This window comes from Bos javanicus, chromosome 10, assembly GCF_032452875.1.
Source record: "Bos javanicus breed banteng chromosome 10, ARS-OSU_banteng_1.0, whole genome shotgun sequence".
NCBI lineage: Eukaryota > Metazoa > Chordata > Mammalia > Artiodactyla > Bovidae > Bos > Bos javanicus.
This window is the reverse complement of record NC_083877.1, coordinates 35,704,732-35,729,247: the sequence shown is the minus strand read 5'-3', so window position 1 is coordinate 35,729,247 and position 24,516 is coordinate 35,704,732. Positions and strand designations below refer to the sequence as shown.

At 55.4% G+C, this 24,516-nt stretch overlaps 1 protein-coding gene across 4 annotated transcripts; it reads right to left on the bottom strand.

Annotated features, from left to right (window-relative positions):
- On the bottom strand, positions 1 to 24,237 carry BAHD1 (bromo adjacent homology domain containing 1). 4 transcript variants are annotated; one of them, XM_061430768.1, is made up of 7 exons: positions 24,217 to 24,237; positions 7,406 to 8,848; positions 5,073 to 5,455; positions 3,963 to 4,122; positions 3,489 to 3,565; positions 2,661 to 2,761; positions 1 to 2,193 (listed from the first exon to the last, which is right to left on the bottom strand). In XM_061430768.1, the coding sequence occupies exons 2-7, from the start codon at positions 8,832 to 8,834 to the stop codon at positions 2,004 to 2,006; spliced, it is 2,340 nt and encodes a 779-aa protein (XP_061286752.1). In that variant the 5' UTR covers positions 8,835 to 8,848; positions 24,217 to 24,237; the 3' UTR covers positions 1 to 2,003. The 4 variants fall into 4 exon arrangements, with proteins under 4 accessions (XP_061286752.1, XP_061286751.1, XP_061286754.1 ...); XM_061430767.1 differs by lacking the exon at positions 24,217 to 24,237 and adding an exon at positions 22,913 to 22,995; XM_061430770.1 differs by lacking the exon at positions 24,217 to 24,237 and adding an exon at positions 22,913 to 22,995 and having other exon boundaries at positions 2,661 to 2,752.
- Positions 24,238 to 24,516: the final 279 nt, after the last annotated feature.

Sequence of the window (24,516 nt, the reverse complement as noted above, 5' to 3'; positions counted from 1 at the left end):
TCCTTTTCTAAATTAATACAATTTCTCAAATTTATTTTTTTCTTAAAGAAGTACTTCTAATCTCTGTCAAAAGGGAGGTGAGGAAAGGTCCTCCCTCCCTTGTAAACACTGAAATACAGATCTGAGAAACCAGGGTCGACACACACAAAAAGTGCATTTTACAAAATATCAACTAAAATATATTTTACATGAATTATGCTTCCACTGAAATTCTACCAGCTGCATTTTCAGGTTCGAAAAATATTTCCACATCTAAGAGATTCAAAAGCATTTAAGTTCTGGGCAGTGGACCCCGCCTCCCTGGAGGAGGCCTGACCTCCCGCTGGGTGAGGCTGGGCTCCTTAGCAGCTCCCACTCTGCCACCCTCTCTTACTCCCCCACCCTCCTTGACTGATGTTTTCCTCCAAACAGCTTATTCAGTAAGAAGGGACCCAAGTTTCTTCCCTTGGGGTTTGAGATTGGGTTTCCCATGTGTGAATTCACCTCTGAATGGTCCAGGCCTCACCTGAGCCTGGTGACTAATCAGGAGGAGCCATCTGCTCAGGGACAGGGCAGGGCTGGGGACTGCTGGGTGTGCCCTCAGGGTTTGCTTCCACCTCCCTCTCCAGCTTCTGCCCAACCGTCCTCACCCAGTGCCACCTCCTCAGCCTGTGGGGTCCGTGTCTGCCCCTCTCTAGGGGAGGGGGACCCAGTGCTGCCCTCCTTGGCTCCTGTCCCCAAGGTGGTACCCTGCAGAACTGCTGAGCATGCGCCCAGCGCCAGGCCCAAGCCACGCTCCCTCTCCCCGTCAGGCTCCTCTTTGGTACAAATAGGAAAGAACCAGGCTGCTCCAGCCCCCACAAAGTGCCCCAGGGCCAGGGCCTAGTCCTGGCAAGGACAGCAGGGGGCTGAGCCTCCTAATCTACTCTGGGGAGCGGCATGAGGTGAGAACAGGGCCCCTTGGCAACAGGAACAAACTAAAAATGCAGGTCCTTAGCTCCTAGAGTGAGTGGCTGCAGCTCAGCAGGTCTGTGGACTGATACAGTGTTGATTCTTGCTGGGATGTAAATTAGTGCAATCTACAAAAGACTAGGGAAAGGGGTGTCAGAGGCAAAGGGAGCCACAGCACTCCTTTGGTTTGATTTCAGGTGGGTGTGGCTTGAAGAGTCATGAGTGAAGTTCTGCAAGAGGTTTCCTAGAACCTCCAAGTGTAAGGCAAGAGGAGAAGTCTTCAATAAATCAGGTAGCAATTTTCCTTGCCCCCTGCCCCCACCCCCTCCCAGCTCCCTTCTGCTCTCCCAGACATGACAAAGCCCGCGTTAATCAGTTAACTTCTGGGCAGCCAGACCTGCTGGGTGGCCTTCACCAGGAGGTGGACAGGAAGCTGACTCCCACGAGGGGGCCACACCCATGACTGTGAGGGCTGGTAACTTGTCCCAGCACCAAGGGCTACTGCAAGGGCAAAGGAGGAATGCCGGAGAAAGGCCCCAAGTCCAGGAAGAGAAAGTCAACGCTCTGGGAGCCAGACACTGGCTCTCCAGGTCTCAAAGGGATGGGCTCGGAGCTGTGCTAGAATCTGGGAGAGCCTGGTCCCAGGCTAATGGGGAGGCAGCGGGTCACAGTGGGTGAGGTAAAGCTGGCTCCCATGCCCCCTTGAAGGGCCCAGGGGAGGATAAAGAAGGGCATGGTTCCTGAAGGACCTTCCCCCAGTCCCTCCAGGGCCCATGCCCCTCAGGCTTGGCCCAGCCTCAGGGAAGACTGCTTCTTTAGGAGCCTCTGCCCATGGACCCCAGAGAGGCACCCTGGGCCAAGCTGAAGGTTCTGATGCTTTTCTTATACCCTGGCCTCCCCTTCCCTCCCATGGGGCCCAATCCCACAGGGGCCCCTGCCCTCCCCCACAAGAGAACCACAGGCCAGCCACCTTGAGCTCCTGTGGCCCCTTAACCAAGTGCTGTGCTTCAAGCAGTGCCCCCTGCCCTGAGCCCCATTTGCCCGTGGGCAGCCCCAGCATGGGTGTGAGGAGGCTACTGGGGGTTCTTGAGGATGCGGCCATGGCGGAAGTCATAAACATGGCGGCAAAGAAACACCAGCTCAGGGTCCGTGTCCTCGGGCACTGTGCGGTGTGGTGGGGTGGAGTAGTCCACAGATGGGGGCACCAGTGCTGTCTTTCGGCTGGGGAGCCCCTCGCCCCGGCGCTTGGCCATGGCACAGAATCTGCAGTGACACACCATTCACAGCTGTCTTAGCAGGAAAACCAGTTCCTTCCCTACCCTGCCCAGAGAGCTGGACATCCCCTCCCACCTCCACAAGGGCAGCTGCTGCCTCCATTCCTGTCCTGGGGTTTATGCCCTCTCTGCCAACCACCACTCCATCTTCTTGGTCACTGGGGACCCACACCTACCGAACCTCCCTACCAAACACCTGCCAATTCTCCTTGATTTCCTCTGACAGCAGTATTGTGACCATCCCCACCCCTGAAACTCTGTCCCAATTCACTCTGCCTCAAAACGGGAACCATTTTATTTTTTTCCTATAAAAATCAGATGATGGAAGCAGACTGGAAAAAAGTTCTAGGAGGTCAGGTCCAATGAGTCAAATCCCCTTAGGGATCACAGGCAACCCACGAATAGTCTGGGGTGTCTGAGGGGAGAGGCAAGCCAGAGGTACAGGGCGCCACCCACCTGCAGTACTCAGCAAAGGTCAGCACATAGCACTTCTCTTCGATGCAGGCTACACTGTTCTGGTCTTGATGTCGCGATGCAAAGACTTCATTCTGCAAAGGCTCAAGGGGAGACAGAAGGAGGTTGGCTACCAGGGTGGGAAGCACCTAACTCCAAGAGCAAGATGGACATGAACTCTGCTGGGACTCCTGACCAGAAATAGATTAACTCCAGCTAGTGCCCAGGAAGCCAAGGAGCTTCCCTGGAATTTCAGCCTAACCGTTTTCATCAAACAGCCCAGGGCATTCCTCCTAGGTCCTGTCCTTCTCAGGAGGAGCCAGGTGCCTACTCCGGCCCCTGACTGACATCAGCCTCCTGACCCCCAACAACTGTGCACATCCTCCCGGTTAGAGGAAAAAGGTCCCAGCAAGGGGAAAAAGAGCAAAAGGGAGTCCAGTCTGGGGGTGGAGCAACGACACCCAGATGGCATCACCTCTCCGAGTGCAGGGCTTGGGAGATACCCAGGTGTGTCTGGAGAGTGTTCCCTCCCCTCCCTCTCACGCTGCAGACACTAAAGGTGTGCACTCCCCCTTCCTGTCACCAGGAGGACGTATATACTTGTTCCCATTCTGGCACCCCCTGCCTTAGGGGGCCCCTTTCTGCCCCGCCTTTCAGGACAAAAGACCCACTGAAACATGAACTAGGCAGTGTTAGCAAAAGAGGCTACAACTCAGGCCCTTCCCCAGGTTCTCTGTGTCCAAGGTGACAAGTCCAGGGACCAGACCAGCCAGGCTGCTGCCCCATACCATACTCTCCATGCCCCTGCCTCCCCGCCACCAGGTAGCTCACCTCGTGCATGCTGGGACTACGGCCACCCTGTAAGTGCTCTGGTCTGTAATACCACAAGAGGCTCATCATCAGCTCTCCTGAGGGAAACAGAAGCAATCAGGGCTTGAGCTGACAACTCCAGAATGACTGAGATGGGCAGGCGGGCTGGCCACCTGCCCTGGAGGCTCATCCAACTTCAAAGCCTGGGCCAATCCTGTGAGCTCTGGCCACCCCATCCCCTGCCTTGGGCCAAGTCTGGTAACTCAGTGGCTGAGAATGCTGTTAGGCGTGGAGGAAGGAGAAAAAGGCACTGACAGGTGAGGCAGGGTGACGGGTGCCCGGTCCCTGATAGCTGCAAAGGTTAATGAGCTGATCCAAGCCCAGCCCAAGGCTGTCTGCAGCCCTGAGCAACAGACAGACGCTGGCTTAGAGGGAGGCAGACTCTGCTAAGAATGCGGGACACTAGTGCCCGGCTGAACTCTAGGCAGGGGGTACCTGATTCGGGGTTCTCCCAGAGGGCAGAGATCTTGGCCACATAAGGTGTGGACGTCTTCCGAGGGCCTGACTTGAGCAGGACAGTGTCCCGGACTCGGATCGTCTCTCCATGCCGCTCCACTGCCTGGTAGCTCTTTCGGATGGCTGGTTCCGGTTCATCCTGAGCAACAACCCAGTGACACAAACAAGGCTTTTGGGGCCACACTCAGCACGGGGAGGGAATGACACAGTTTCCCTCTGTGATCTCCTCAGAGCACTCAAACCACTGAGGACAGCAGACTACAAAAGCAGTGAGCGCTCTGTTCCCTCCTCCCTGAGCCTGGCTTTCGGGGCAGAGTGGGAGAAAGGGCGATAAACGAGAGCAGAGGTAAGAGAGTGACTCGAAACTTCTGGGGCTGTGTCTGAACACCTGACCCCTGACAGCCGGCTTTCGCGCTCCAAGCCCCCAGCACCGGGCGGTCCTCAAGTTTCCTAATGGACAGTCTGACTTTGACTCTTAAACCACCACGGTAAGTGGCGAAGCCTTGGGCAAATTATTTAATCTACTGCTAAGCCTGTCTTCAAATGAGGGTAGTTACAGGACCACAGAGTGCGGCGTACCTCACAGGGCAGTGGCGGGGATGAAAGCAGATAATGCATGCAAAAATTTCACTCAGTCCTGGCCCCTCAGAAGTGCTCAATACATTTTAGCCAACATTCTTCTCATCATCCCAGACATTCCTGTGTCACTAATTTCCTATGCTTATCCCCATTTCCACTGTACATACTTATCCAAAAAGTCTCCAGGGAAGTCCTCTACTTTACAATCCAGGAAGAGAGGTGAAGACTCATCAGGAGGCCTCTCTGAGAGTCAGTGATGGAGATGGAAGCCACCAGCTGTGACTGACTATGTATTCCCTGACTCCCCAAGGCACAGGGCACCGGGTCAGGAGGGGCTGGGGGAGCAGGCTGGGCCAGCGTGATCACTTCCCCAGGGTAAAACTGAGCTGGAACCCCTTGTCACCTCTCAGAGTGGCCAGAGACAGGGGTGGCTGGGATCCACCTCACTGCAGGTCCTGTGTCCCTGCCACCACCCTCCCTTCTCCCCATCAGCTGGGAGCTAGCGCTCACCAAGACATAGACGGCCTTCTCGCAGGCAGCCCCGACGGGCACCCAGCCATTAGTGCGGCGGCGGCGACGGCGGCGGGGGCGTGGGCGCTGGACGCGAGGCTGCTTGGGGTGGCTGGGCCTGCGGGCGGCCTTGCTCCGCGCAGTGTGCCTACAGCTGGAGCCCGTGCGCAGACCTGACTTGGAGCCACTAGGAGGCTTGGCGCTCTGAGGGCACGCACGGGCTACTGTCTGGGGCTCCGAGGTGGGTGTCTGAAGATGGGGGACGGGCTCTGCTGCAGGTGGCACGCTGGGCACAGGGCACCCCAGGAGGGGGTGGGCAGGTGAGGCAGGGTGGCCGGCTGCCGGGAGAGGAAATTCCAGCTGGCCCAGGGATCTGCAGCCTTCTGGGAAAATGAGAGAGGGAATCAAGGCAGGTAAGGACAAGCAGTGAATCCCCAGCACCTCTGCTTTCACAGCCTGAAAGTGAAAGTTGTTCAGTTGTGTCTGACTCTGCGACCCCATGGACTATACAGTCCGTGGAATTCTCCAGGCCAGAATACTGGAGTGGATAGCCTTTCCCTTCTCCAGGGGATCTTCCCAACCCAGGGACTGAACCCAGGTCTCCCGCATTGCAGGCGGATTCTTTACCAACTGAGCTATCAGGGAAGCCTGCTTCCATCTTAATTCTAAGTGTGAACCCAAGGCTAATGCAGTGGCAGGTGGGGTCAGAGGCCCTTAAGGTAGATGATCAGGGACTGCCAATGGTTTTCCTTGACCTTGGGAGACTGGCCCATAGCCATCTCCATCTCCGCTTCTAGCCTGAAAGAAGTAGAATGGGAATAGCATCTCTAGCTCTGACTTAATATTCCTTTTCTAAAGGCCTCCACAGTGATTGGGAACAGGGGATCTGAAGCTAGATGAGGATGTGAGTCCCTGATCTGCCACTCGCCAGCTGTGTGACCTCAGGCAAGTCACTTTACCTCTCAGTGCCCTGCCAGAAAAGCAGTCATTTCAAGTATCATGTAGTATGTCCTAGGCATTTTTCTATCAACTCATCTCATCCTCACAACAAGCCCAGGAGGTGGGTGCCACTACTCTCCTTTTACAATTAAGGAAACTGAGACACAGAGCAGTTACTGGTTTGTCACACAATCGATCACGTGGCTGGGGAGAACATTTCAGTCTGGCCACAGAGTCTGTGCTCAATTAACATGCTGTATGGCCTCCAATATATAAAGCACCAAGAACAAGCACCTGGCACATGGTACTTACCGGTGTCCCAGGGCAAAGGGCTAAGGGTCTTGGGTCCCACGGGTTAGGTGACTAAACTTAGGGAGTGGTACAGAAGAGAAATAAAAGCCTAAGAAGAAGCCTGTTCTCATTTCTCCAGAGCTCCTACTCACGCCAGAACCTGAAACAACCAGTCTGGCGAGAGTCAAGCGGTCTATTAAGTTGTTTTATAGACCCCTTCGAGAAGGGCTGTGGAGGAGAAGGCAGAAAGCCCTGAGAAGGCATGGCCCCTCACTTCACCAGCAGCATAGCAGACATCCTGGCCAGCATGGCTCTGGTCATGTCATTTCCACCCAGAAGGGAGCCTGGAGAGGCATGTGAAGACACTCCTGCCAGTTTGGGGGCAGAGAGATCACTTAGGGCTGTCTCATCAGCTACAGCATGAGCTCTCAGTTGTCTGATCTTGCTGAGAAGGTACACACCAAAGCCAGAGGCCCCAGCAGCAGCCTGTCTGTTCTCCGGGTGTACCCACCTGGTCCACACCTAGCAAGGTAATACTAAGTCTGAGCATTACTTCTCTTTCAAGGCCTGTACGGCCAGGATGAAACTACCCTAATACAGCTGGCACCACCTACCAGGCCTGTATCCACCATCCCTCCCATGGATACTGCACTTGGTTGGCAAGCAGATGGTCTGGGTTCCTGGGAAGTAATGAATTCTAGTTTTCCTCAAGAAAGGCAAAAGGGACATGGGAACAATATGGCACAAGTGCTAATTTCAACATCTATCTTGCTACTCAAAGTCTAAGAATGGGTATCCCAGTGGGGAGGCAGGAGAGACTGTCCTCGCCCTTTCTACCACCACAGCGCTGCCAACTGCCAAGGTAAGAAACCTCTACAGACAGCGGGGACACAGCAGGGCTGCTGAGAACTAAACATGGGCCTCTTTCCTGGGAATTTCCTAGGCTGATCGCACAAAATCAGGGGAATCCGCCCTTCTCAAAACCCCTTGCCTTCCCATGCAGTTGTAGATGCCAAGACACCCCACCCCAGTCCACGGCCCACTCTCCTGGAACACCGCATCTCAGAGATGCCCTGAGATACCCCACCTCTGGGAAGGCATACCTGCTGCAAAAGGCATTTTGTAGGGGCAGCCGCCACAGGTAGTGCCGATGTGGGTAAGAGACGTGGACAACATTTCACAGATGCTGTAGCCATTCGCTCCAGTATCCTCGTCGGAGCAATAGCGAGAACCCCATGGAGGGTGCTGGAAAGGGGTGCCTGCAGGCACTGAGCTTGGAGCCAAGAGAAGCCCCTCGTTAGGTGCAGCCACTGGGGACAGCTTGCCCTCAGGGAGCATGGGGCAGGAAGAGTAGCCCCCACACTGCAGCCTGTCTTGGCTGCAGTACAGATAGAAGTTGCCCAATGCGGTGAGCTCAGGCCGACCATACAGGCCATTGTAGTCAGCAGGGTTGCCAGGCATCGGGAGCGGGGAGAGTTGCGGTGTGGGGAACGAGGGCTGGTGCAGTTCCTGCTTGGGGGCAGGTGACTCCTCGCCTGGGCGCCCAGGCTCCGGCTTCAGGGCTGCCTGGCCCCCCATCAGCAGGGGCAGCTGTGGGCGCAGCCCTAAGGGGCTCTCCAGAGCCTTGCTCAGGGGCTGGTAAAGTGGCTGGCTGGCTGGCCCACGAGGCGGGGAAGATGGCCAAGGCTCCTCGGGGCACCCGTGCCAGCCGGGTGGGCCTGCAGCCTCCCCAGAGCTGCCAGCCCCCTGTCGGGCCTTGGGATAGTTCTTGCTGTTGACCTTGGCCCACTTAGGCCTCAGGCCCTTGGGTGCTGGTGGCTCCGCAGAGTGCCCATCTGCTTCAGGGTGGGCACGAGGCGGCCGCAGGGGGAGCTCCCGCTCCTGGCTCAGCTTCAGGAAGGCAGCTGCATTCAGGCTGGCCAGTCTCTTGGGAGTTGGATCACCATCTCTGCGGGCCCCTTCATCCGGTGCCGGCTCTGGAGACAGGTCCCGACTTCCTTCTCCGAGGTTCCCAAGCCGGGGCCGCTTCTTAGAGGAGGCCCAGCCTCCAGTAGCCCGGTCACGGTCCCGGCTGCGGTGGGGGTCTCCTCCTCGGCTGCGGCGAGTGCCCACCAGGCTGCTGGTCTCCTCCCGCTCCAGCAGCAGGTTATTGAGGGCCTCGGCATTGAGGGAGGCCAGGCGCCGCTTGCGGGGCTGTGAGAGGGCAGTGTCCTCGCTGGATGGGGTTGGGCTAGGGGGCTTGGGCAAGTCGGGGGGCAGCTCATCAGCCTCATCTGCGCTCCGTGGACCAGCCACATTCTCCAGGCGGGTCAGCAGCACTTTGCAGGTCTTGGGCTTCTCGGGAACTAACGGGCGCTTCCGCAGTGGGTAGTTCTTGCGGCGCCCTGTAAGATGCTCCGGGCTCTCAGGAGGACCTGGCTCCACGCCCTCTGCCCGCTGCTCCACACTGCTGCCTTCCATTTGCAGGGGCTCCTGGCGGCCTGTGGGGCCTGAACTCAGCATGGGAAGAGACTTCCTCCGAGTGTGTGTCATGGAGTATCTCCAACCTGCAGGACAGAAACAGGCAATGAGAGAAGCCTGTCCTGGTCTGCCTTCTTCCCCACTGAAGCCCTTCCAGCATCCGCTGCAATAACTCTGGCCTACCCTCACTGCATTTCCAGCCTGGATTTTCTTAGGACCCCTCTTCCAGAGTGCAAAAGTCTAGTGGGGTCAGGCTACCAGCAGCTGTGCATGGACTGGCTACCCCACTTTCCTCTGAACCAAGCACCTGGGGAGCCTATGGCGCGATGCAAACCCAGAGTCAGAAGACAGAAAAGGCTGGGGACAAAATATGCAGCTGTTTCCACCTGTTTTTCTCCCACTGGATATTCATCACAGGACAGGAAGAGACTCTGAGACACTGAAGCAGGATAGGAGCTTGGGTGGTGGGAGTCCATCTAGTCCCTCAAAGATACTATCAATCCCTCCCCCTTCCTGGGGCCTCGGAGATTGTCCAAGGAGGATAAGGAGATGGACAGTGAGAAGCTGAGATGAGGAACCTGCCTGCTGGGCTGTGGAGAACGCCACGTCTAGTCTGTGAGGACACCTGCCTGGCAAGTACAGTGGATGGCCATAACCTGGGTATTGCTGCAAAGCCCCCTGAAGGATGAAGGCCTGTCACCCAGCCCCTGGAGCCAGCCCCACCTTAGTTCAGATTCCAAACAGCCCAGTACCTGGGGGAGGGATGGCAGTAAGGTTGGGGCCAGGGTTCCCAGGTAGGAGACCCACGGACCACACTCTAGACCTGTGGTACAACCTTAAAAGCCCACCAGCCACCAAGAGCTGGGAAAAGAAAGTACCAAAGGGAAGAACTGACTCAGGGGACAAAGCCGCTCAGCCATGTTAGTCCAGCCCTTTTTATCAGGACTCCCTCCAGGTAGGCAAGATGCCAGAAAGGGGCAGGATGGAGGAGAGAATCACTGGAAACCTAGAGCCCCAGGACAATGCCCATGACCAGGCATCACCCCCTAAATGTGCATAGCAGACACCCCCACCTCCCACATACCTGGGCCCCCCTGAGTCTCCTCCTAAATGAAAAAGTAGGCTGTGTGCAGGAAGCTGGCATGGCATAGCCACTGAAGAACTGAGGGGCGGGGTGGGCGGGTGCCTCCCCGGCCCTTCCCCAGGTGGTGGTCTGTTCACTCTCTACCTATACTCCAACAAAGCAAGGTGATGCCAAGTAAGGTGTCAGACTGGGCTCTGCCCTCGCCAGCATTCTGCGACCCCACTCCGGCTTTTCAGCTTAATTTCCCTACTGCTATTGTTATTCACTCTCACTCCACAAGAGGAGCTGGGAGCAGTCGCTGCAGGGCCAGGATTTAACCCTGAAAATCCCAAGTCCTGAGCCCTTCCAGTAACTCCTGTGGCCTTGGGCCAGTGTCTGGGATCACTGGGTCTCTTCTCTCCAGAGATAAGCCAGGCTAGCCGAGAAACAGTGCTTCGAAAACCAGGCTGAGGGCAGCGTGGGTTTCCCTCACCCCTGAGAACGAACTTGGAAAACTGGAAAAGGGAGGCAGCATGCCAGGCATTGCTCTGGCCACGTGCGGGGACCTGCATATCCAGAGACCAGGCCCCAGGCAGGACAGAGAGTCACAGAAGGCAAATCCATTCATTCCTGAAGCACAGACTGCAGTGCTCCTGAAAAATTCCAGGCATCTGCTAGGCTCCCTAAGACTCTTTCTTGCTTCTCATCAGGGGGACCACCCATCCCTGATTGCTCAGCACGCTTATTAGCAATGCCTCATTTCACCTTCAAAAGCATCCCAGGTGCTTACAACCCTAGGCCCTTCCCTCACTGGCAGGGCACCCCTGTGCGGAGATGAAGGAGCAAGAACAAGGAGAAAGACATCCGTACTTCCTGGACAAGTCCGCACCCAGGCCTCCTCCACTCCCAAAAGGCCTGGAGAACAGAGAACAGATCACACAGCTGAGCAGGGGCCAAAGCCCCTCAACAGGCCCCAGGTTACTACAGCAATTAGCCTGGGAATGGCTGGTGGCCAAGGCTGAGGTCACCTGGCCTTTAAGGACATTGACACTAAGTGCAGAATAAGGAGGGGTAGATGAGAAACGGAAAGTGAACAGAGGGAGGTGTTTTCAAGTCTGGTCAATGAAGAATTCTTAGCAGACCGAGGAAGGACTTGGTCTGTTCTCCACCCCTAGTTGGCTGGTAGACCGGCCACATGCATGGATGGCCCAGGGATTCTGGGATACTTGGTCCCACTCAGTCTTTCCCTCCTAACATGAAAGATTAGGAGAGGAGCCTTCCACTTTCTGGAGCTGTCCCCAGAACCTGAGAACTTGTTTCCTGCAGAGGATTCACTCTTACATCTCCCTCTCAGCCCTCCAGTCCCTCAGGGACACTCACTGTCCCTGAGGCTAACGCTCCAGGGAAGCCTCTAAATCACAGGGTGCAAGTCACATTTCCAAATCAAGCATAAAGGCCTCCTGCAAGCCTCCCCTGAATCTGCCAAATCTTGTCACCCGCAGAACAACTCCCAGCTCTCATGTGGTGCCTAAGGCAGCCACGGCACTCCCCCACAACCCCCCAGGAGAGGCTGGGGTCTCTGCTGCCTACCACACTCACTCCAGGCTGAAGAGAGTGAGTCATGCTTTGAAGCCAGATGGACGTGTGAGAACTTCGGCAGCAGCTTTTCCCTGGGTGGGGCTGGTTGGAGGGGGCGCCCAGCCTGCCACGGCCCCTCTAACCTGCAGGGGGGCCTAGCTCAATGGGGGAAGATCCCATTGAACCAGGAAAGCTTGGTTTCCCTTCCAGCCCTGCCAAGCCCCCTGCCGTCTGTCTCTCCCACTTACAGACCAGGAACTTCCTACCACTGCCAACACACCACCAGGGTGCCTAGGTTCTCGGACTACCTTCCTCTTCTTTGGGAAGCCCTGTCCTCCCAGGGACAGGTAGTCTGTGCCCCCTTGGGAGAAGGTTCCTAGGAGAGACTCCCTAGGGCATATTACAGCTTGCCGAGACCATGTCAAGCAAGCTGTCACTGAAGAAAACCAGTCTGACAGCTGCCATGAAGCACAGTGGCCGGCTGGTGGTCCTCAGAGCCGAAGACACATTGAATCACAAGTTGAATCCAAAATCACAAGTCTGCCTGGCTGGGTGAAGTTATCTCCACAGAAACAGAAAAAGGGGAGTTTGCCCTCAAACTGTAGCAGCACCTTATACCCAGCCTCCACCACCCACTAGGCCAGGTGGCGCACACCCCAAGGTACTGTGTCTGAGAGCAGGTCAAAGGCCTGGAGGAGATGGGCCACGGGCACCAGAGGGGAAAGGAGGAGGGAGGTGGGGGCCTGAATGAGCAGATCAAGTCTGCTTCACTCCTGCAGAGACTGCACTGGGTTGGAAAGTGGCCCTCAACCCTGCCAGTAGGTCTCCCTAAATTACCCGGCTCTAGACCACACCCCCACCTCACCCTTAGGGGTTCAGGACCCATGTCCCCCCCAGTGCTCTTCCTGAAACTTCTCTTACCACTACACTTTAAATTTTGGCTTTCGGTCTTTTTGGTTTATTCTTAACGGGAGGGAGTACTTGAGGGGGGGGTCTTAGGCAAGAGCTGACCAGGTGGCCCCTTAGGTGAGGGTCAAGAAAGGCCCTGTCCCAAGCCACCTCCCTACAATTACACCTAAAGCCACGCAGCTGGCACCGAGCTAAGCACTGCCCACCTCTGCAATCTCTTTTGGAATAATCCCCACCTCTCAAAGGAATAATACTTTTTCATGGACACTGAGTTTCTTGAAGCTTCTATCAGAAAAGAAAAGCAGCAAAAGCACAAAGGCAAGCTACTGTTCTTTTAAACTCAGTTGATGTTATTTCATAGAAAAACAGAGAGGTGAAGCTGCCGAAATTCTTGTGATAAAGCCAGATAAAGATGCGGCTGATTTCTCTTGAATCCCCCAGAGCTGGTAAAATGGAAAAAACCAAAGCTTTAAGTCAGGTAGACCTGGATTTAAATGCCAAGTCTGCCCATCATGAATAACTTACTTAAATTTGCTGAACTTCAGATTTCTCATCCCAAAGAGACACATCAGAAGGAACCTTACTTAAGAGTGCTGGTGAGAATGATACTAGTCACCACGCAGGAGCCAAGCAGAGTAGGAACCCGGCAGGCCAACATCCTGGGGATCCCACAGACAGGGGAGGGCAGCCCAGCCGTGGCCCTCAAATCCCCACACCAGGAGTCCAGAGCCAGCGGGGGTGGTGAGAAATCTGAAAATGCAGCCTGCATCTGAACCCTGCCCTGCAACTGTTCCACTGAAAACCCCTGAGAGTCCACCCCAGGGAACACGACAGTGCCACTGCTTTCCCGAGAAAGACCCAGTGTGAGGTGAACTGCGAGGGGCTCAGTTTACAATGCAGCGAGACGGCAGGGGCAGAAACTGTATCCCACAGACCCTCAACAACTGCTCCAGGCCTCCAAGAAACAAGAAAGGCGAGATCTTCAGATGCTAAAGACCCAGGGGATGGGGTCAGAGAGCATGCACTGCCTGCTGCCACCATCTGACTGTGGCTTCAGCACAGGCACCCAGAGAGAGCAGAAGTCTTGGCTCTGGCAGCTCAGAGCTCAAGCCCCAGGGTTCTGCCCCTGAGGAGAGAAGGCCTCCCTGGTGCCCATTCAGCCTCACTTGCTGTGGGTACTCGATTCACTCTGCAGTCAGGCTGGGCTCCTACAAACACCTGGGCAGGAAGTGCTGCGGCCGACCAAAGGGAACTGGCCTGACCCGTCTGGATGCGGCTGGTTTTATAGGCTGCCCCCGTGGTCTGGCGACCATCTGAGGAGCTGGGTTCACCTGGCCTGGAGGCACCAAGCCTATCTCCGGTCTGTCAGACCACCTGCTCCTCACAATTCACACTGGGGGCTCCCAAAAGCCCAGAGAGGTGGGAGCAGTGGTACAGGAAAGGTCCACCCCTACCAGACACAGGGTCCAGTGTGGCAACCAGCCCAGTCCCACAGCCCCAGCGTTGGCTACTCCTGTTCACTCTGACCCTCCCTACAGGAGCGCCCAGACACACAGGTGTCCAGAACCTCCAAGAACTTCTGGCTCTGGACACAAAGTCAGATGTCATGCACGTGTGTGCTAAGTTGATCCGTATCCGACTGGTAAAGAACCCGCCTGTCAATGCAGGATATGTAAGAGACGATGGTTCAATCCATGGGTTGGGAAGATTTCCCTGGAGGAGACCATGGCAACCCATTCCAGTGTTCTTGTCTGGAGAATCCCATGGGCAGAGAAGCCTGGCAGGCTACAGTCCATAGGGTTGCAAAAGAGTCAGACATGACTGAGCGACTTAGCATGCACACACAGGAATACAGGAACAGTAGAATAGGTGGAATCTCCTCTTTCTCACTGGAAACAGTCAGTTCCTAGTCTTAGGGCAAGGTCCCTCCTGCAGGGAGGGGGCTGAGAGTAAGGCAGACAAGACCTACCCCTTGGATCTAGAAGTCAATCTATACACACAGCCCCCTGAGCTTGGACAGTGGGCAGAGAGCATTGTATTTAGTCATATCTCAGTGCTCTGCTCTAAGAAACTCAAATCTGACAAATTAGAAGGTAATCACATGCAATACAAAACTAGTCTTTAGAGGCTTTCTTTTAAAGGCACAAGTCCTTGCCAAAGGCGACTTGCCTTCCCCTAGTTTCTTTCAGGTGCCCTGCTCCAGTGTGCACCAGGCAGACCTCCCAGGGCAGGTGTCGGTCTAGCTAAGCCAGAGCGCCCGCCACTCATGCCCAGGCACATGGCACCTCTTGTGACCTTTGCTCATTCGGCCAACATTTTGCTGGCCCCTCGCCACAACTCAGCGAGGTGAGACCCACACAGGGCTGGAAGCCACTTTATGCCGCCACTAATCCCAAGTGGGCTTGATCAACGAACAGCTTGAACTTCACGAACCCTGGTTTCCTTATCGACACAGCAGAGTTGTGAGCACCCGGTAAATAAGAATGGTATACAACAATGGCGATCAACACAAGCTCATTCTTGCCCCCTACGTGTCAAGTTATCAGGCAAAGAGCTGAAGAAAAATGCAAAACAGACTGGAAATGCAAAAATGAAATGAAAAAATGCAAAACTGAGAAACTGGAGCTTGAGCCGGTAGGAAGACAGAGGACAAGAGTGTGTGAGAGGGCTGTGGCAGAGTGCTCAGAGCTCAGTGGAGAGAGCTCAGCTCCAAGGCAGCTTCCCAGAGGGCACACCCGAGCCAGGACTTCCAGCTTCTTCCTGAGGGGCTACTTCATGCCAGGTGTACCAAGCCCAGTGGGAAATGGGTAGCAGTCTAGAAAATTTGCTTCACAAACATTTGCAAAGGGCAGGAGACAAAGGCAACTTTCCCCAGACTGCCCACCACTGGCTCCATACAGGATTATTCCAGGCTGAGGGACAGTGGAGCTCTGGGCTAAGTCTCCTGCAGACCCTCCCCCTCTCAGACTCAGTCCCCTGCCAGAAGCAAATCTCCTGCTGGGGCAGGACCTATTTGTTCCTAGCGGTGAAAGTGCTGAAGAGATACAGCAGGAACAGGGCCACAGAGCCTCAAGGCTCAGCAACAAGCCCACCAGGAGGAAGCCTCAAGAACTGATGCCCTGTTCTCCATAAAACACAACAGCTCATTAGCTTGCTCCAGGCACTTGCCCAGGAATGGCAAAGGATATGTGGCTGGTTCAACCACCAGGACACTCCAGGAACCAATAACTTAGATGTCTAAGATGGCTTGCCAAGACCAGAGGTGCTATCTAGTATCTTGAATGAAGAAACTGGCCAACCAGGCCAACATGGGAGTTCTGCCCTCGGGCTTCCCAGCGAAGTGCTGACCTCCTGAATGAAACAGCCGTGGGGAACAAGACCCAAGACCAGGCCTTCCCAACATTCCGCCAACACCAACAGAACCACAGGCAGCCCCTACTAGAGTTACAGGCACCTAACCTGAATATCTCACTAATTAACTAAGTGTTTAGTGCCACTCCCATTATGCAAGCTCTACCAGGACAGGCAGGGTCTGCCTTCCTTACCAGTAAATCTCATCCATAGGGCTTATTAAGAGCTTGCTGAACAAATGAAGATCTAGCTGCCCACCTGCTTCCCTTCATATAACATTTCTACCCTAGACTGATGGCACCACTTGGAGCCCAGGACAAGAAACTCTGACCTCAAAGCTCTCCCTCATCCCCAGGAGTCCACCATGCCTCTTCAGTGTAATCCACAGTTCAATGGGCTACTTTAGGAATTCTCTCATGTTACACAGCACAACCTTCTTCCACTACCATCCTTCTCTTTCCCAACCTGCCCAGCTATCTCGGGAGACTATTTCTCTCATTCCACATCTTATAGTCACCATCACTCTCATTCATCCTTGCCACTCCCCACCCCCTGGGGGCTGTTATCATTTCATCCTAGCAAGGAGAAAACAGAAGCACAGAGAGGTAAGAGAACTTGCCCACACTCCCGCACCATCAAGGGTGGAGGCAGGGCGGCTGGTGTCAGTCCCCAGGTCCACGCCCCGAACCGCAACACAGGATGGCTGCTGAGTCACAGGCCAATAATCCTGCATGTGCAATTTTGCTTTTCTGAGCTGTTTTAAGTATTGGCATTAACACACTATTAGTTTTTCCTGATTTTTCACAACAAAGGAATTGAAGATGTACTACAATTAAATGGCATCTATGTACTGGTCAGGGAACATATACATAATTTTACAGACTGTTATTACAGAAAAGTCTACTCAAGGTTCTCAGTATGTTCTTAGATGCACTTCTAAAACAAACCCATTTTATATCCTTGAAAGGGGTAGGGGCTGCAAAGACAGGTTTTCTTGATTTTACAGTAAATCTAGGAAAAGAATCTAGAGTCCGCCCCCCCCCCCCACATCTAACCACGTCTCTTGAATCAAATGAAATCTCCAGCATGAACTGCAATGAAGACTGAAATTTGGTCATCACACTCCAATCAGCCATCTTAATATTCAAAGACATATTACCTGACCTCTTGGCTACCTCTTTGGGCTGAATAAATTCAAGTCCTTCCAATTCTCCCTGATGATCATCTCTTACAGTCATTTCATCTATTTTACAATTTTTTCTACACTCTGTCCAAACTGTGTGAAACCCTCCAGGCAGAGAACAGCTCCGCCCCCAATACTGAGACAGGCTTGCCAAACCTGACTCCATCTTCCATTCTGATATACACATCACAATATCCTGGCATCAAGCAGCACCCTAATACCTTTCCTGTGTTATCTACAAAGATCCTCTAAAAACTAAGAATTCAACTCTAGGGCATTCCCTGGCGGTCCAGCAGTTAGGACATGATGCTTTCACTGCCGGGCTGGGGTTCAAATCCTGGTTGGAGGACTAAAGTCACATGGCATGGCCAATAATAATACACCTCTGAACCATCTGACCAGATGAAAACGTGATTAACAAACTGAATTTTCTCCAGACACTTTTAGACACTCAGCTGCAGTTGGAGAAGGGCTTAAGTGTGGGCCACCCCTCTCCTCTTCATGGAGGAAACTGAGAGCTGCATCTAAGGAGGGTAAGGCCTAAACAGGCTTTGAAGATGGGAGGAACTAAGGGTGGTCAGCACTGCTCCAGATGAGACCTGGGCATCACAGAGGCAGCAACACACCAAAAAATGTAGACCCTGAGTTTCTGCCTGGCTTGATCCTGTTAACTAAGACGAGTTACTTGTCATTTTTTTGTCCAGGTAACTTGGTTATTATGGTGCCTCAGAAATAAGTTCCTGTTTCAAACCTCAGGGAGGCTGAGAGAAAAAGCCATTCTTTTACTCCTGATGCTTGCAGAGGATCTATCTCAAGGGTAGTGTTATTTTTATTATTATTATTTGGTGGGAGGCTGAGTCAGGTTAATAACCACCCAACTTTGCAGGTGTTTCTCACTGGGAAAAATGGAATCTGGATGAAAATCCTTCCCAGGACATGACACAAAGTCCTGGACATGACTTTGCCCTGAGGCCTGCTCACCAAACCCACAATCCTCAGACCCTCAGCTTCTAGACCAAGTTGCCTAGGGCAGGACAGCAATCCCTCCATTGGAACCCCAGGGCCAGGCTAGTGCTCAGCCACTCTGCAAAGCCAGCTCAGTGGAGCGAAGGGCACTTGCCTGGCCCTGAGCAGGCAGCCTGTAGCACCCCCGACTGCTGCTGCTCTTCCTCCCTTCTCCCTATTAGCTGGTTTACTGCTCATTAGTGGCAGAACCAGGAGGTGGGCAGGGGAAACATAAAGGAGCTGAAATTCAAACCAGTCTATTTTACTCCAGTTAGGTGCCTCCCATAAAACCGAGCAGGATTTCATCACCCAGGACCTCCCTGTCCCTTGTTCCTTGGAGGTCGAAGCAGCCTGAAGATGAAGCGGGAACCTGCAGAATCTCAGGACCCCAGGCCCCGGAAGCCTACGCTTCTAATCACTACAGGCTCTTGACTCCATCTTCTCAGGGTGAGGTGGCCCATCAAGGCTGGGGACCCGCAGAGCAGAGTGCTGGGGCTGCCCTCCGTGTCCAAGCGCACTCTTCTTGTCCCTACAAAGTCCCCAGCACAATGGCAAGTTCACAAAGGAAGTGAGTCCTGCCAGACTATGCTAGCAAATTCCCATAAATGCTTGGGCCAGGGTAGTACTGCTTATGTAAAATGCTTCCCCATTGAGAGATGCTGCCTTATTTACATTCCTCACAACCCATTCATAAAACGGAGGCCCTTTAATGTTGGGGCTGTTCGTATAATGCTCCATAAACCCGGCAGCTTCAACTGGCAGCTTTAGTTTGACACAGGCTGCCTCTCAACTTTTTCCCCTTAAGATTTTTTTTTTTCCCTCTTTAATGACTCACCTTGCGACAGGGCGCTCAGGCCAGATGTTGCCGGAGCAAGGCCAAGAGGAGTAAGAACAGATAAAAATGAAAACACACAAGTCCTCCTGAGTGCTGGGACGGAGAGGTGGAGAGAAATGAAAATAAATAAATCGAAAATCCCCATAGAACTCCAATGTGAACTACTCATGTTGAAGGTTGAATCCCTTCCAGGTTTACTGAAACTTCCTTTAAGGATGTCAAAATGCTCCCGAACTTAAGCCTCTACAAACCAGAGATGGTGTGGAGGGATTTTTTTTAACCCCAAAGGAAAAGATAGAAGGTTCTTTCTGGTTTTTAATCTACATTGTGGATGAATAAAAAGGCAGAAAATTTCTCTGCTTCTTTGTAAAAGTGTTCCATGGGCTGCTGGATTTAAGAGGGGCAAGATTTGCTCAGAGTGAAGAAACTCAGACGAACCTCAGAAAAGAGGAAGGGCTGTGTTTTAGGACACACAGAGAAAACAGCCTGAGCAGCTGAGAAGAGAGGCCAGGAGATTCATTCAGAGGTAGCCTGTCTCCTGCTACTGTAGAAGCAAGGAGGAGAGAACTAGTACGGATTTTTTTTTTTTTAATTGACGGGGGAGCGGTCTGCATTGCCATGGCAACTGTGAGGGGTGGCTTTCCCGCTTAGAAGGGAAATGCTGGTCCATTAATCATCAAACTGGGGCACAAAAGGGAGGTTTGGGGGAAAGGGGGTGGATGCAGAATTTATTTTTTCCACTGTTTAGACTCAAACCAGTCACCAGTCCCCTCTCCCATCTCCCCATGGTCCAGGGTTGGTAGTAAACAAAAAATGGAAGTTCCGAGAGAGCTGGGATCATAGCTGTCCTTTCTGATGGGTCCAGTGTGGGGCCGATCATGCCTCCCATGTTAGCGATGCCCCTATAAACATCTCCAACATCAGTCCCCAAAGCCCCATTCACAGGCCAGACCAGGAATCTTTCTCTTCTGCTCTCAGCATCGCGTTTTCTCCCCTATTTACACCCAGGATTGAGAAGAGATAAAACATATGGATTCATTTAGCATGGACAACAAGGAAAATTGCATAAGAGCAGCAAAGCCGGGTGGGGAGAATGGCCTGGTGAGGTAGGAGGAAAACAGGATTACAGCCCTTTTCCAATTCATGTCTATATGGTGTCATGTGAGCAATCCACAGGACAGACTCTTCACCAGCTGGAAAATCAGAAGCAATCATTTGCTCCCCATGCTAAAGCACCCCAAACACACCCTATGTATGTGCCTTAGGCAGAAAAGGTCGGAAACCACCGAGGACTCCATACTCTCTGGAGTTCTGGGGAAACAGAAGGGAAGGTTTCCCCTCTGCTCCCACTCAACTAAGCAGTCAACTGCTTTTATTCATTCAATAAAAATGACATGCACAGCACTGTATCACAAATCCTGGAATACTCGCACACACACAGGTTTAATACTCATACTGTCCTTATCCTTAAGAAACTTCCAACGGACAAAAGCACTCAAGAGGATGCCATGTTATAAAACCCAGGGTCACAATCTCAGAGGCAAGCAACGCTAGCCTGGAGTGGTCTGAAATGAAGAATGAGTAGGGTTCAGGCAGGAGAAGGAGGCAGCAAGGGACTCTTAACTGGGGACAACTGGGGAAGTCAAGAGGAGCAAAGATGCACGGTGATAAACCTGCTCAGCACATCAGGGCTAGGGGAAAGCCTTAAGGGACACTGTCCAGGATGAGACTGCAGGAAACGGGGAGTCACTGTAAGTTTGTGGGTAGGGGAGTGACATGGGGGAAGGAGTGCTTTATGAAGAATGATCTAGCAGCTGTGTACGGAAATGGATCAGAAGGGCCAGTGCAAACAGGAGGGAAAGGAAGGCCATGACAACAACATAGGCCTGACATGGGAACAGCAGAGCAACAGAAAGGAAGAAAGAGAGGGAGATAGAAAGGAGAGAAACTCTTCACTGGCTAAATTCTACAGAGCAAACTCTTAACTACTTGATCTGACTTGCGTAAGTCTCCTGCCAGAGAGCCAAAGAGGGAACCATTGTTTTGGCCATTCTCCTTTCTGTTCTGGTGGCCAGAGCAGGTCACCCCCTTCTGATGCCCCCAGAAGAATCACATGCACACTGGGTAGCCCCACAGAAGACACAAAGACCTTGAGATGCTTCATCATCCTCTGGATCTTAGACATACAATTAAATTCCCTCAGAAAAAAACTTTAAGTCTCCTGCATGAGGTAATACCTCCCTTTCTTTCCCACAAGCCTCAACTCCACCCAGGCTGGGGTCTAGACCCTCCTGGGGAGAGGGACAGAGGGTGGCCATGAATTAACTCCATGCTCAGACTAAGCAGGGGTGACAGGCTGCTTTCCCAAAGAGGGATTACACTCAACCACAGCTGGGAGCAGCTCATCATCAAAACCTTCCCCCGGTGGGACCCGGATTTTTAACAAAAGTCTACACTCTAAACACCCTGAGTCTGTTTTTGTGGTCCCAACTCTTCCATTAAATATGGGATCACAAGATAGAGCACAGGAACTCTGAGTGGGTTTTTACAACTGGAAAAACAGCACCCAGCTTGGTCACTGGTGGGACAAAAGGGGCTCACGGCTTAAGCCACTGGTTCCCAAATGTCCTCTAGTTGGTCAAGGACAGTGGTGTTCCTCCAGAACACACGGTCTCTCTAGGGCCCTTTTCACTCTTTTTCAGAAGGCACGGGCGTGGAAAGGGTGGGAGGAAAGTCTCTCAGGGGATAGGAAACCTTTTAAACTTAATCATTAAATTCCTGCCTCAACCCAGCTTCTCCTTTCTCTCTGTGAGTACCTTCTTTCGCTAAAGAAAAGTGCTGAAGACGGTTGTCCAGGAGCACTTCTGGGAGGTATCTCCTAGTCCCCAGTCCAACTGGTCTTCTGCCCTCTTAAGACTAGTGACAACAGGACACTAGGAGATGTCCCCGGTGGGATTAACCTTTTGGGCAGACTCCTCTCGCTGAAACACCTCATTCCTGGCAGGCTCGAGAGCTCCTCACCGAACTGTTTCTTGGGCAAGTCCAGCAACCGGGTCGCCACTGGCCAAGCCCACCGCGTGCACACCCCCACCTCTGCCCCACTGGCTCGACCCCACTCTTTCCAAAACAGCAAGTCGATCCGAGACTGGAATAGTGAGCCAGTGCCGCAGCTCCTCCCGGCGGTCGCCCCGGCCCCCGCAATCCCCGGGGCAGAGTCCGGGCCGGTCGCCCGCCCCTCGGGGTGGGTGGCTCGGACCCGCTCCCCTCCCCGACGCCACCACCTGCGCCCGCTCCGGCGCCGCCTTTGTCCGGCGCTTCGCCGCCAAGCGGGCCCCTCGGGCCCGACCTGACCCGGCCCCCGGCCCCGGAGAAGAGGCGGCGAGGCGGGCAGGGCAGGGCCAGGCCCGGCCGCGAGCACTGGGTCCCGCTGTCACTTGGAGGCGGTCTGACAACTTCGATCCCCCCGCCCCACCTCGGACTCGGCCGCCGCTCCGCACGGTCCTCGCCGGGCCTCCCGCGGCCCACACTCGCTTCTCGAACCGGTTCCTTTCCTTCTTCGGCGCCTCCCTTCCTCCCAGTCCGATCAGGTCGAGTCTATACTACCCCCCGCCCTGGCGTGGCCCCCATCCCCTGCTCCCCCATCCAGCAATAACCGGTCAGCTCCCAGCGCGGGAGGGCGCCCCCCACCCTGTGCGGGAGATCCCGCGGCGCCGCCCCCGGCCGCGGCCCCTTGCCTCAGGGACCGCGATGGGGGGAGGGGGCACAGGGGGGGCGGGGGCCTCGCCGCCCGCGCACTCGGAGGCGAGCCGGCTCCGCCGAGGCCAAGAAACGACCGGCGTCCTCCCGCCCTCCGCGGCCCGGGACGCCCGCGCCGCCGCCACCCGGCCAAGCTGCCACCCGGCGGCCGCCACCCACCCCGCCCCCGGCCTGCGAAGCGGGCGGCCCCCGGGGGCTGTCACCTCGAGGCGCTCCGCGCTCCCCGATGGCGGGACCGTGGCGCCGGACCCGGGGGAGAGAGGCGGCGCGAGCGAGCGGGCGGCCGCACCTGCTTCGCGTCGTCCGTCCGTCCGTCCCTTCCCGGGCTGGCGGGGGCGGCGGCGCTGCGCGCTCGGTGGGGCGCGCTGACGGGCGACCGGTCCTCTCCCCTTCACTCGTCTGCCTCCCTCGTTTGCTCCCGCCCGCCCGCTCGCCCCTTCCCCCCTCCTCGACCGAGGCCCCTATCTCACCGGGACGGCGGCGCGGACGGCGCGGCTCTGGGCGCCCGCAGGCCCCGGCCGGGCTGGAATCCGGCGGCTGGAACCCCCCGGGGGCGCTCAATTCCCGGGCTCCACGCTGCTGCGTCAGCGCCTCCTCCTGGGGGCCGGGGCCGGGCGGGCGGAGCGGGGGCCGCAGCCGGGCGGGGCCGTCGGGGGGGCGGGCGCGCCTGGCCGGGGCGGGCGGACGGCGGGGGCCGGACGGGCGGGGCAGGCAGCCGGACGGGCGGGCGGCGGGGGCCGGGCTCCGGGATCCGCTACGCCGCTCGCGGTTCCCCCACAAACTCCCCGAGAGCTGAGCCTCCGCCGCCCTCCTTCCTGCTTCCTCGTCCCCAGCCAATCAGCAGCGCGCCCCTCTGCCAGCTCCGCCAATCAGCCGCCCCGCCCTGCGCTGGCCCCGCCAGCCAATCCGGCCCTCGGCTCCCCCTCCCGGTCTCCAACCAATCAGAACCGTGGGTCGGTCGTCCCAACGCAGGGGGCAGCACGAGGCGGCCGGGGGAGGCGGTGCGGGGAGTGGTGGGGCCTGGGGGGAGGGGTACGGTGCCAAGGGTGGTGGAGGAAGGTGGTTTTCTTTGCCGGCTTCTTGGGTTTTCTCATCTCCGGAACATGAGCCAGTATCCCATGGTGACCCGACCCTGGAGCCCCAATCCCCTAGCTGATACCCCCCACCCCGAAATCTAATCTCACCCCCCCTGGCGGTCACCTCTCTCCATCCCTCGTCCCCCTTCTCCTCTCCAACACCCTCGGGAGAAAACTGCGGGCCGAGGACCACCCCCACGCTCGCCAGCGGCTGCTGCCCCCAGGGCAAAGCTTCGGGAAGACCAGCTGAAAATCAAGCGAGGACAACCCCCCTTTCCCGCAGAAAGGGCCCCAGACTCCAACGAAAGGGCCCCGACTGCTGAGAAGCCCCTCCCGCCCTTGCCTCATCTTTCCGACTTCCCTGCCTGCCACGTCTCCTTTCCTTTCAAGCAAGGTCGGTCCTGGCTTGGTAACCCCTCACCCGCATCTCTTTTTCCTCTTTCTCCCCTTCACCTACCACCCCCCACTCCAGCTCCTAATTCACCCTTCTTAGAAGCAGAGTGTGGAACCTTCATCCATTTGCAGCCGACAGCAGAGCCTGGTCTGTGAGTCCTTGACACCCACACACCCTCTTCCACCACCGCGGGAACATCCGAGCTCTCCGGGGGAGGGAGGTGGGGGCGGGCAGCCTGACAGCCCAGGCTGGACTCCCTCCCTCGCGTCCCCAAGCGAGGATGGGACCAAGTGTGGACACTTACCTGGCTTCCCCCTAGTCACCGAATGCTGTGGCTCCGTCTCACACCCACAGACGTGCCTTTCCAAGCCCGAGCACGCTCCGCGGGGTCAGCGGGGTGGGTGGGCACAGCAGGCTGAGGTCACACGGAGGTGTGGGAGTCCTTGGGAGGTGCGGGAAGGGGCTGTGTCTTGGGCACCTTGTAGTGCCAGAGCCGGCCAAGGGCCTCACTTCAGCAAGCACTGGATGCGCACATAGTAGGTTCTTGAGAAATGCTGAGTCCACCCTAGAACAAAGCCTCATTCCCAATTCAGGTGGGGGAGGG